Source organism: Bombina bombina, chromosome 8, assembly GCF_027579735.1.
Source record: "Bombina bombina isolate aBomBom1 chromosome 8, aBomBom1.pri, whole genome shotgun sequence".
Lineage (NCBI taxonomy): Eukaryota > Metazoa > Chordata > Amphibia > Anura > Bombinatoridae > Bombina > Bombina bombina.
Window position 1 is genome coordinate 44,825,216 of NC_069506.1, and position 13,348 is coordinate 44,838,563.

Here is a 13,348-nt window from a genome sequence, read left to right on the forward strand (position 1 = left end):
CCAATAAAAAAAATGTGCACACTCTTTTTATATTTAAACTTTTTGAGGCACCAGCTCCAACTGAGCATGTGCAAGAATTCACAGACTATACGTATATGCATTTGTGATTGGCTGATTGCTATCACATGGTACAAGGGGAGTGGAAATAGACATAACTTTGAAATTTGTTAGAAAAAAAATCTGCTACTCATTTGAAATTCAGAGTAAATGCTATTGTATTGTCTTGTTATCTTGCATGTGTTGATTATGTAAATCTACTGTGTTTACTGATCCTTTAGGGGGTTAAACAATGAAAATAAATTTGTTAAAAGCATAAGCCTGTCTCCATTAAACCTTGTAGCAAACTTGAATACGTTTGTGATTATAGCACTGAGAGACATCGTCAGCTTAGTGCTCGAGCAGTATCCAACATGAACCGCAACACTAAAGAAATTAATTATATAAAGGAGTTTGCACACTTGCACTGTCTGACGTGCAGATGTTGGCTCTCACTAGACTATCGCTCGAGCGATAAGAAATTACTTAAACTTTTTATGATCACAAAAATTGAAGCGTTATGGATTTTGCAATGTTAACAAACCATATCACTAACATTTTTGCACTTCACTTCAAATGTGTTTAATCATGCATGGATTAAAAAAAAAAACTCTGTAGTATAATTTCAGAATTTATTTGGCCCAATTTTTCCTTTTTAATATTGTAGTTTCTTTCCTAAGATATGGTGAGTCCACGGCTTCATCAGTTACTGTTTGTAATACCACTCCTGGCCAGCAGGAGGAGACAAAGAGCACCACAGCAAAGCTGTTAAGTATCACTTCCCTTCCCACAATCCCCAGTCATTCTCTTTGCCTTCTGTGCAAAGAGGAGGTCAAGTTTTGGTGTCTGAAGGAAATTGGATTGCTTCGCTACAAGCAAGATTTTATTATTTTGAAAGCCAGAGTAGGTTTGCTTTGATCTTTCCTGTGTTCTGGGTATAGCTGTAGTCCACGTTAATCTCTTCAGTAGAGTAGTGGTGGCTTTAAAGCAGTTAGGAACCAGTGAGGTGTTGCTGCCCTTAGATAGATAGAAAGCCAAAGTAGGTTTACTCTGTTCTTTTTTTCTACAGACCTCTGTGAGGAGTGGCATCCTCTTACATTGGGTAAGCTGTCCTCCTGACGGATGGCTGGATACAGGTAAGTGCCTTTCTATCTTTTAGGGTGGAGATTTGGCACTTAAGATTTTAGACTAATTGGCTGCATCATTTTGGGATCTAAGGGATTTAAGTTCTGTTTAGACACAGATTTAACAGGTGGGCTAGTTCGCTCTCAGATTTAATTAGAGCTGGGTTGTTATTATCTTTGACAATGTCTTTTAATGTTTGGATGTGCAAACTTTTTAGACCATACGAGGTACATGCGCTGGTGTCCATCTAAATGTACACGGTAAGAGTTTATGGCAAACAGAGCTTAAGTCTCAATTGCGTTTCCATTACCAGGGGAAAGTCATGTCCGTTGGACATGTTTCCTTTATTGCGCAGCTCCTTCCTGGCGGGTGAGATGCTGAGAGTGTGCATTTTTTTCTCTCTGGGAACTAGGACTAGTCCAGTAGCTTGCTAGTGTGGTACGTGACACGCCTCTCGGTTTCTGTTCTAAGTTTAAACCGGGCGGCGTTCTCTCGGCTGAAGAAAACTTTTTCTTTTCTGTGTGATTTCGGCAGGGAGCTCTGCCGTCTCTTGCTCAGTGTTGTTGTTACTGATAGCAGTAAAGGAACCGCTGCATCTTGAGAGTACGTTAATGTTTTAAGAAGAGTGGCACGTCAAGGAATCTTTGATCTTGCATACTAAATAGATACTTCAATAAATCATGCATACGACATACATAATAATTGTTCAGATGATATTTATTGTGCCTGTGGTACTGTTTTTTAAAGTGACAGTACATAATAATTTTTATTTATGTTTATTTTCTATTATGAAATAGTGTTATGTATTGAGGCACAATTTCTTTGTTTTCCAAACTATTCTGTTCCTAGAACGCATGTTGTACCCTGAAACATTTTCGGTTTTGCATATTCAATTCTGTGCTATATGATTAATTTTTAACTCTTTAATTATAAGATTGATTGTTGCCCTCTGAGCCCATTGTCTCCTGTCTTTTAAAGGATGTTTCCTGTCGCTGTCTCCGTTAAATATCATGGCGCACAGTGTCTATAGTGGGCATTTCTACTCTGGCTAAGAGAACTATGATTCCTAGAGAATATAACTGTTCTTTTCAGGGTCAATGAACTAAGCGGGAGGCTTACATGGAAGTTTGTATTTCCACTGGGTCAAGTGCGGCATCCTATTAGTAGGGCGCCTGGTTTGATTCCAATTTGGTAGGGACTCCTTTGGAGGAGATCCAGAACAGATTTAAGGTTCTTAAGCTAACCCGTGGGGTGTTGTGGATATATTCAGTGGATTTTTCTCTTGAGTTCAAGCTTCTGGCGCTTCCTTAAAAGGGAAAGACCTTGTTTGATTCTGCTGTGACAGGAATATTTCTGATATTACGGGTGAAAAAAGGTCTTTTCTACCGCAAGACAAAATGAATAGACATAAAGGAGTTTTCCCCCAATCCGGAATCGGTTTCCAAGTGGGGGGCTAAATCTCTCTGATTGTCTTCAAACATGGATATGAGATGTCCCAGATAGGCTGTGGATATAGTATCTCAGGTTTTATACATAGAATTCATATCTTTTCTCCCAGAGACGGGTTCCACCTCTCAATTTATCTGCAGGCCAGATAATCGTGCAACATTTTTGAAGTGCGTTTGGGACATCTCTTCCCTGTGAGTGCTAGGTCCAGTTCCTGTAAGGGAACAGGGTCTAGAATTCTGTTCATTCCCATTCGTGGTTCCCGAAAAGGAGGGAATTTTTTGTCCTATGGTAGATCTAAAGTGTCTCAACACTTTTTTTTTTTTTTTTTTTCCTCAGGGTACCGTCTTTTAAAGGTTAAAACCAGGGGTTTCATTCTTCCTTTGGTTCAAAAGGGTCAGTTAATGGTGACCATAGACCTGGAGGACGTGTATTTTCAAGTTCCTGAGTTTTGCCTTTATGTCAAACAATTTCAGTGTGACTCTTCCCTTTGGCCTTGCCATGGCTCCCAGAGGGGGCTACCTTGGCAGTGATCAGGTTTCCGGGAATTGCTGTGGTGCCCTTCCTGGACGACATAATGGTTCAGGTGCCATCTTTTTAACAAGCAAACTCTCATACAGAGATCTTGTTGTCTTTTCTCATTCCCTCGGATGGGAAGTGAATCTCAAAATGAGTTCCCTTGTTCCAGCTACAGGGGTAGTTTTCTTAGGGACCATCTTAGTTTCCCTATCTCTGAAAATATTTTTGTCAGAAAATAGAGGATTCTTTCTTCTTGTTTCTTTCGGTACTCTTCTGTTTGTTCCTTCAGTGGCTCAATACATGGAGGTAATTGGTCTGATGGTTGTTTCATTGGACAATCATCCCTTTGCTCGATTCCATCTGAGAGTCTGCTATTATGCATGTTTAGATAGTGGACCAGGGATCTTGTGGCTCTGTTATGGAGGATAGATCTAGATCTTTCGACATGAGATTCTTCCCTGTGGATCAGAGAGGAAAATTAGTGGTAGATTGCTTGGTTAGCTTGTGAGAGGTAGTGGGATTGTTGCCCGCATTCCAGAATCTTTTGGTTTTCTCAGGAGCATCTGTCTCGGGGCACATGCTTCCGGAGACCTTACAGAGTAAGAGTGACCACGGTCGCTAGCCTGTTAGGTGGGTGACTATGGACTTGAGAGGAGTCTGCTCTTCCCATAACCATCTTGGAGTTGAGAGCGATCTACAATGCTCTGATGGCTTGGCCTCAGTTGTCTTAACCATTTTTTCAGGTTTTAGTTGAACAATTTCATCTCAGTGGTTTACATTAACTACCTGGGAGGAATTTGGAGTTCCTTTGCCATGGTTGACGGGGATTGTTTGGTGGGCGGACGCTCACATTCGTTTATTCACTTTTTACATTTCAGGAGTTAAATACCCTGGCGGTTCTGTGGGATTTCAGTCTGACATCCCTGTTCCTCAGTTTGCTCTCCTTCCACAAGTCATTACTCGTATCAAATGGGAGTGAGCATTGTAATAGTTCCTGCATAGTCTTGCTGGATCTGGTATATAGACCTAACGGAGATGTATTTCTTCCACCTTGGTGGTTGTTCTTGAGGAAGGACCTTCTAATTCAGGGTCCATTTTTTTTTTTTTTTTCTCTGAAGCTTTCTGCTTAGAGATTGAATGCTTAGTTCTGTCTAAGCGTGGTTTTTCTGACTCAGTCATTGGACCATGATTCAGGCTTGCAAGCCTATTACTGGTAATTTTTACCATAAGATATGGTGTAAATTCCCTGATTCGTGTGAATCTCAGGACACTCTTTGAAGTAGGGTCAGGATTCCTAGGGGTTTTGCCCTTTCTCCGGGAATGTCTGGAGGACGGTTTGCCAGTCAGTTTTCTGAAGGGTCAGATTTCTGTGTTATATTTTTTTTACACAAGTGTCTGGCGGATGTGCCAGACGTGTAATCTTTTTGTCAGACCCTGGTTAGTATCAGGCCTGTGTTTAAGTCTGTTGCTCCTCTTGGAGTTTTAACCTTGGTTTTAAGGTTTTGCAGCAGGCTCAGTTTGAGCCATGGCCTTCCATAGATTTTAATTATTTTTATCTTGGAAGTTTTCTTTTTTTGCTATATCTTCTGCTCAGAGAGTTTAGGCACTCTTGACTTTGCAGTGCAAACCGGATAAGGCGGTTATTTATCCTAAGTGGAAAATTTGTTTGGGAATTTGTTGTTCCCTCTCTGTGTCCTCATTCTTATATGTTGAGGAACGTGTGTGTACACTTTGAATGTTGTTCGTACTTAATATTTTTCCTTCTGTTTTTTTGTTTGTTTTCTCTGTATCAGAAAGCTACTGCTATTTCTCTTTTCTCTGGTTGAGAATTTTTGTGTTTCAGACTGCGGGGCTGCACTCTCCTGAGAGAGCTATGGCTCATTACATGAGGGCTGTCTCTTCTTCTTGGATTTTCACAGATGAAGCTTCTGTGGATCGTCTTTGCAAGGCTGCAACTTGGTCTTCCTTGCATAATTTTTCAAATTGGATTATTTTGCCTCGGCTAAGGCTTCTTTTGGGAGAAAGGTTTTCCAAGCGGTGGTGTCTTCTGTTTAGGTCTGCCTGTCTTGTCCCTCCCTATTCATCTGTGTCCCTTCCCAACAGTAATTGATGAAGCCGTGGACTCACCATATCTTAGGAAAGAAAACAGGATTTATGCTTACCTGATAAAGCTATTTCTTTCCGGATATGGTGAGTCCACGGCCCACCCTTTATTTTAAGACAGTTATTTCTTAACTAAAATCTCAGGCACCTCTACATCGTTGTGTTATCTTCTTTTTCCATTTCCCTTTGGCTAAATAACTGGGGGTTATGGGTAAGGGAAGTGACATATATAGCAGCTTTGCTGTGGTGCTCTTTGCCTCCTCCTGCTGGCCAGGAGTGATATTCCCACTAGTAATTGATGATTTGGTGGACTCACTATATCCGGAAATAAATTTATCAGGTAAGTATAAATTATGTTTTTTTCCTTGCACCTAGTGAGAGTGCAACTGGTGTATCTAAAACCCTGACCTTACTACATCTGCACAGTGCTTGCTTGATTAGTGCAAGCCTAATTTGTATTTTATTTTTTTAATTCTTTTTTAATTTCGCTGCAACAAAGGAGATAAGATAGTCAAGTGGCTTTTTAAGTAATAATAACAATCTTCTATAAAAAGAAAATGCCTTACAACAGAGGTGACATTTTATTATCTTGATATTTATTATGTTGATAATAATATTATGTCTTTAAAAAGAGGACAGGGGTAATAGTATTTCTCTTGTTAAGTGTATCCAGTCCACGGATCATCCATTACTTATGGGATATTAACTCCTCCCCAACAGGAAGTGCAAGAGGATTCACCCAGCAGAGCTGCTATATAGCTCCTCCCCTAACTGCCATTACCAGTCATTCTCTTGCACCCAACGAATAGATAGGATGTGTGAGAGGACTGTGGTGATTATGCTTAGTTTCATACCTTCAATCAAAAGTTTGTTATTTTATAATAGCACCGGAGTGTGTTATTCCTTTCTGACAATGGAATTGATGAGAAAATTCTGCCATACCGATATAATGTAAACTCAGCCTTAAATGCAGTAGCAGCAACTGGTATCAGGCTGTCATGTATGTATATTTTACACTTCAGTATTCTGGGGAATGGCACTTCACTGGAATTATACTGTATGCATAAAACTTTAGCCTAATTTGCAGGGACTAGCAACAGGCTTTTTAATAACACTCAATTTATTAATGTTAAACGTTTTTTGCTGGCATGTAAAATCGTTTAATTTTCTGAGGTACTGGGTGAAAAAATGTTTTGGGCACTATTTTTTTCCACTTGGCAGTCGTTTTATTTAATTTATGACAGTTTACTGATCTCTCTCACTGTTATGTGTGAGGGGGAGGGGCCTTTTTTGGCGCTTTTGCTAAGCATCAAAAAATTCAGTCAGAAGTTTGTCTTCCCTGCATGATCCGGTTCATCTCTACAGAACTCAGGGGTCTTCAAAACTTGTTTTGAGGGAGGTAATCACTCACAGCAGAGCTGTGAGATTGTAGTTGACTGTGATAAAAAAAACGTTTATTTCTGTATTTTTTTTTTTTTTTTCTGCTATCAGGGTTAGTTATCCTTTGCTAATGGGAGCAATCCTTTGCTAAAATTGTGTTTTTTACAAAGATTTGATGCTATAACTTTTCAGTTTATTAATTTTCAACTGTCATAACTTTTTCTGTGCTTCTTATAGGCACAGTACGTTTTCATATTATAGTAAATTACTTGAAAAGTATTTCCAAGTTGCTAGTTTATTTGCTAGTGTGTTAAACATGTCTGATTCAGAGGAAGATATATGTGCTAAAGCCAAGTGGAGCCCAATAGAAATTTATGTACTAACTGTATTGATGCTACTTTAAATAAAAGTCAATCTGTACAAATTGAACATATTTCACCAAACAACGAGGGGAGAGTTATGCCGACTAACTCGCCTCACGTGTCAGTACCTGCATCTCCCGCTCGGGAGGTGCGTGATATTGTAGCGCCGAGTACATCTGGGCGGCCATTACAAATCACATTACAGGATATGGCTACTGTTGTTATGACTGAAGTTTTGGCTAAATTACCAGAACTAAGAGGTAAGCGTGATCACTCTGGGGTGAGAACAGAGTGCGCTGATAATATTAGGGCCATGTCAGACACTGCGTCACAATTTGCAGAACATGAGGACGGAGAGCTTCATTCTGCGGGTGACGGTTCTGATCCAAACAAACTGGATTCAGATATTTCAAATTTTAAATTTAAGCTGGAAAACCTCCGTGTATTACTAGGGGAGGTGTTAGCGGCTCTGAATGATTGTAACACAGTTGCAATACCAGAGAAAATGTGTAGGTTGGATAAATATTTTGCGGTACCGGCGAGTACTGACGTTTTTCCTATACCTAAGAGACTTACTGAAATTGTTACTAAGGAGTGGGATAGACCCGGTGTGCCGTTCTCACCCCCTCCGATATTTAGAAAGATGTTTCCAATAGACGCCACCACACGGGACTTATGGCAAATGGTCCCTAAGGTGGAGGGAGCAGTTTCTACTTTAGCTAAGCGTACCACTATCCCGGTGGAGGATAGCTGTGCCTTTTCAGATCCAATGGATAAAAAGTTAGAGGGTTACCTTAAGAAAATGTTTGTTCAACAAGGTTTTATATTGCAACCTCTTGCATGCATTGCGCCTGTCACGGCTGCAGCAGCATTTTGGTTTGAGTCTCTGGAAGAGACACTTGAATCAGCTCCATTAGATGAGATTACACACAAGCTTAAAGCCCTTAAGTTAGCTAACTCATTTATTTCAGATGCCGTAGTACATTTAACTAAACTTACGGCTAAGAATTCCGGATTCGCCATTCAGGCACGCAGAGCACTGTGGCTAAAATCCTGGTCAGCTGACGTTACTTCTAAATCTAAATTGCTTAATATACCTTTCAAAGGGCAGACCTTATTCGGGCCCGGGTTGAAAGAAATTATCGCTGACATTACAGGAGGTAAAGGCCATGCCCTGCCTCAAGACAGAGCCAAACCTAAGGCTAAACAGTCTAATTTTCGTTCCTTTCGTAATTTCAAAGCAGGAGCAGCATCAACTTCCTCTGCACCAAAACAGGAAGGAGCTGTTGCTCGCTACAGACAAGGCTGGAGACCTAACCAGTCCTGGAACAAGGGCAAGCAGGCCAGGAAACCTGCTGCTGCCCCTAAGACAGCATGAATCAAGGGCCCCCGATCCGGGAACGGATCTAGTGGGGGGCAGACTTTCTCTCTTCGCCCAGGCTTGGGCAAGAGATGTCCAGGATCCCTGGGCGTTAGAGATCATATCTCAGGGATACCTTCTAGACTTCAAATTCTCTCCCCCAAGAGGGAGATTTCATCTGTCAAGGTTGTCAACAAACCAAATAAAGAAAGAGGCGTTTCTACGCTGCGTACAAGATCTTTTATTAATGGGAGTGATCCATCCGGTTCCGCGGTCGGAACAAGGACAAGGGTTTTACTCAAATCTGTTTGTGGTTCCCAAAAAAGAGGGAACTTTCAGGCCAATCTTGGATTTAAAGATCCTAAACAAATTCCTAAGAGTTCCATCGTTCAAAATGGAAACTATTCGGACAATTTTACCCATGATCCAAAAGGGTCAGTACATGACCACAGTGGATTTAAAGGATGCTTACCTTCACATACCGATTCACAAAGATCATTACCGGTATCTAAGGTTTGCCTTTCTAGACAGGCATTACCAGTTTGTAGCTCTTCCATTCGGATTGGCTACGGCTCCGAGAATCTTCACAAAGGTTCTGGGTGCTCTTCTGGCGGTACTAAGACCGCGAGGAATTGCGGTAGCTCCGTACCTAGACGACATTCTGATACAAGCTTCAAGCTTTCAAACTGCCAAGTCTCATACAGAGTTAGTACTGGCATTTCTAAGGTCGCATGGATGGAAGGTGAACGAAAAGAAGAGTTCTCTCTTTCCACTCACAAGAGTTCCCTTCTTGGGGACTCTTATAGATTCTGTAGAAATGAAGATTTACCTGACAGAAGACAGGTTAACAAAGCTTCAAAATGCATGCCGTGTCCTTCATTCCATTCAACACCCGTCAGTAGCTCAATGCATGGAGGTGATCGGCTTAATGGTAGCAGCAATGGACATAGTACCCTTTGCACGCCTACATCTCAGACCGCTGCAATTGTGCATGCTAAGTCAGTGGAATGGGGATTACTCAGACTTGTCCCCTACTCTGAATCTGGATCAAGAGACCAGAAATTCTCTTCTATGGTGGCTTTCTCGGCCACATCTGTCCAGGGGGATGCCATTCAGCAGGCCGGACTGGACAATTGTAACAACAGACGCCAGCCTACTAGGTTGGGGCGCTGTCTGGAATTCTCTGAAGGCTCAGGGACAATGGAATCAGGAGGAGAGTCTCCTACCAATAAACATTCTGGAATTGAGAGCAGTTCTCAATGCCCTTCTGGCTTGGCCCCAGTTAACAACTCGGGGGTTCATCAGGTTTCAGTCGGACAACATCACGACTGTAGCTTACATCAACCATCAGGGAGGGACAAGAAGCTCCCTAGCAATGATGGAAGTATCAAAGATAATTCGCTGGGCAGAGTCTCACTCTTGCCACCTGTCAGCAATCCACATCCCGGGAGTGGAGAACTGGGAGGCGGATTTCTTAAGTCGTCAGACTTTTCATCCGGGGGAGTGGGAACTTCATCCGGAGGTCTTTGCCCAAATACTTCGACGTTGGGGCAAACCAGAGATAGATCTCATGGCGTCTCGACAGAACGCCAAGCTTCCTCGTTACGGGTCCAGATCCAGGGATCTGGGAGCGGTTCTGATAGATGCTTTGACAGCACCTTGGACCTTCGGGATGGCTTATGTGTTTCCACCCTTCCCGATGCTTCCTCGATTGATTGCCAGAATCAAACAGGAGAGAGCATCAGTGATTCTAATAGCGCCTGCATGGCCACGCAGGACTTGGTATGCAGATCTAGTGGACATGTCATCCTGTCCACCTTGGTCGCTACCTCTGAAACAGGACCTTCTGATCCAGGGTCCCTTCAAACATCAAAATCTAATTTCTCTGAAGCTGACTGCTTGGAAATTGAACGCTTGATTTTATCAAAACGTGGTTTTTCTGAGTCAGTTATTGATACCTTAATACAGGCTAGGAAGCCTGTTACCAGAAAGATTTACCATAAGATATGGCGCAAATACTTATATTGGTGCGAATCCAAGAGTTACTCATGGAGTAAGGTTAGGATTCCGAGGATATTGTCTTTTCTACAAGAAGGTTTAGAAAAGGGTTTATCCGCTAGTTCCTTAAAGGGACAGATTTCAGCTCTGTCCATTCTTTTACACAAACGTCTGTCAGAAGTTCCGGACGTTCAAGCTTTTTGTCAGGCTTTAGCTAGGATCAAGCCTGTGTTTAAAACTGTTGCTCCACCATGGAGTTTGAACTTAGTTCTTAATGTTTTACAGGGGGTTCCGTTTGAACCCCTTCATTCCATTGATATCAAGTTGTTATCTTGGAAAGTTCTGTTTTTAATGGCGATTTCCTCGGCTCGAAGAGTCTCTGAGTTATCTGCCTTACATTGTGATTCTCCTTATCTGATTTTTCATTCAGACAAGGTAGTTCTGCGTACTAAACCTGGGTTCCTACCTAAGGTGGTCACTAACAGGAATATCAATCAAGAGATTGTGGTTCCATCTTTGTGTCCTAATCCTTCTTCGAAAAAGGAACGTCTGCTACACAATCTAGATGTAGTCCGTGCCCTGAAATTTTATCTACAGGCAACTAAGGATTTTCGACTAACGTCTTCCCTGTTTGTCGTTTATTCTGGTCAGAGGAGAGGTCAAAAAGCTTCGGCTACCTCTCTCTCCTTTTGGCTTCGTAGCATAATACGGTTAGCCTATGAGACTGCTGGACAGCAGCCTCCTGAAAGAATTACAGCACATTCTACTAGAGCTGTGGCTTCCACTTGGGCCTTTAAGAATGAGGCTTCTGTTGAACAGATTTGCAAGGCTGCAACTTGGTCTTCTCTTCATACTTTTTCCAAATTTTACAAATTTGACACTTTTGCTTCTTCGGAGGCTGTTTTTGGGAGAAAGGTTCTTCAGGCAGTGGTTCCTTCCGTATAAAGAGCCTGCCTGTCCCTCCCGTCATCCGTGTACTTTAGCTTTGGTATTGGTATCCCATAAGTAATGGATGATCCGTGGACTGGATACACTTAACAAGAGAAAACATAATTTATGCTTACCTGATAAATTTATTTCTCTTGTAGTGTATCCAGTCCACGGCCCGCCCTGTCACTTTAAGGCAGGTAATTTTTCCATTAAACTACAGTCACCACTGCACCCTATGGTTTTCCTTTCTCTGCATGTTTTCGGTCGAATGACTGGTAATGGCAGTTAGGGGAGGAGCTATATAGCAGCTCTGCTGGGTGAATCCTCTTGCACTTCCTGTTGGGGAGGAGTTAATATCCCATAAGTAATGGATGATCCGTGGACTGGATACACTACAAGAGAAATAAATTTATCAGGTAAGCATAAATTATGTTTTGTTTATGCTTTCTGGCCTTTTTTTGCATATAATGAGGTTTTTTTCTGTTTTCTAAACACGCCATTATTTATACCTTCCATTTTTTAATAAGTAAATTTGCTTTCTTTTAGGTCGGCTTTACAGGATGACCGATTAATATTGGTACAAACCGGTTCCAGTTCTCCTTGTTTAGATCTTAGGTGAGTACAAATATATAGGTCGCTGGCAGTACAGTTAGTGAGGCCTAATGCAAATCTTAAAGGGACACTCAAGTCAAAAACTTCATAATTCAGATAGAACAGGCAATTTTAAACAACTTTCCAATTTACTTCAATTAACAAAATGTGCAGTCTTTTTATATTTACACTTTTTGAGTCACCAACTCCTACTGAGCATGAGCAAGAATTCACTGCATATACGTATATGCATTTATGATTGGCTGATGGCTGTCACATGGTACAGGGGGAGTGGAAATAGACATAACTTTGTAATTTATTTAACAAAAATCTACTACTCATTTGAAGTTCAGATTAAGTGCTATTGCATTGTCTCCTTATGCATTTGTTGATTATGCAAATCTATTGCATTGACTGGTCCTTTAAAGGGACATAATACTCATATGCTAAATCACTTGAAACTGATGCAGTATAACTGTAAAAAGCTGACAGGAAAATATCACCTGAGCATCTCTATGTAAAAAAGGAAGATATTTTACCTCACAATCTCCTCAGTTCAGCAGAGTAAGTTCTGTGTAAAAAGTTATACTTCACCTGCTCCCAGCTGCAGGTAAAATTTTTTTTAAAAAAATGAAGAAATGAACAGCAGCCAATCGGCATCAGCAGTGCTGAGGTCATGAACTATTTTACTGTGATCTCATGAGATTAGACTTAACTATCATGAGATTTCATTGTTACACTGAATAGGGAAATAACATGAGAGTGCACAAGGCTCATCCTTTCAGCTGTCCCGGAACAGACATACTAATATGCTGCTTAGAAATCCTTTATATTTGGATGTGGCTACTGAGGAACTTTTGAGGTAAAATATCTTTCTTTTTTACATAGAGATGCTCAGGTGATATTTTCTAGTCCGGTTTTTACAGCTATGCTGCATCACTTTCAAGTGTTTAAACATTTGGGTATTCTGGCCCTTTAAATATATAAACCTTCATTGTATACCTGGTTGTGCAGAAGACATTGTCCTTTTTTCTTAATTCATATTATAATTTATTATTTGAAGATATTGTGCACAACATTTCTTAGTAGTAGTAATAATAAGAGACATTGGAGAGCGAAAGAAGGGGAAAGAGAGAGGAGGGAGGGAGCCTGAGAGAAGGGAAGAGGGAAGGGAGAGACGGAAAAAAGTGTGTGGAGAGAGGAGGGGGAAGAGAGAGATGCAAAAGAGTGGAAAGAGGAGACTAAATACATAAGAGAAGTGCTCCATTGAAGATGGATGGTGCTTAGTAACTCACCCAGGGTGCAATTTCTTTCTGCCCAATCTGTGCTTTTCACAGAAGAGAATTTTTCTGTAGTATATCACTCACCTCGTTCAAAAGTACAGTCCAACCCCAAAATACCAGGAAATTCTCTTCTGAACAAATGATTTGTACAGCTAACCCCAGACGTACGTTTCGGCCTATATGGGCCTTGTCAGTAGAGGTGCAGCTATATCCCT

The 13,348-nt window shown here is 41.2% G+C and overlaps 1 protein-coding gene across 1 annotated transcript in view; it reads left to right on the top strand.

Moving 5' to 3' along the window:
• PANK4 (pantothenate kinase 4 (inactive)) overlaps positions 1 to 13,348 on the top strand; it is a 178,875-nt gene that overhangs the window by 163,334 nt on the left and 2,193 nt on the right. The window contains exon 18 of the mRNA XM_053690347.1: positions 11,806 to 11,874. Within this exon, the coding sequence (XP_053546322.1) occupies positions 11,806 to 11,874 (69 nt within the window). The remainder of the gene's footprint in view (positions 1 to 11,805; positions 11,875 to 13,348) is intronic.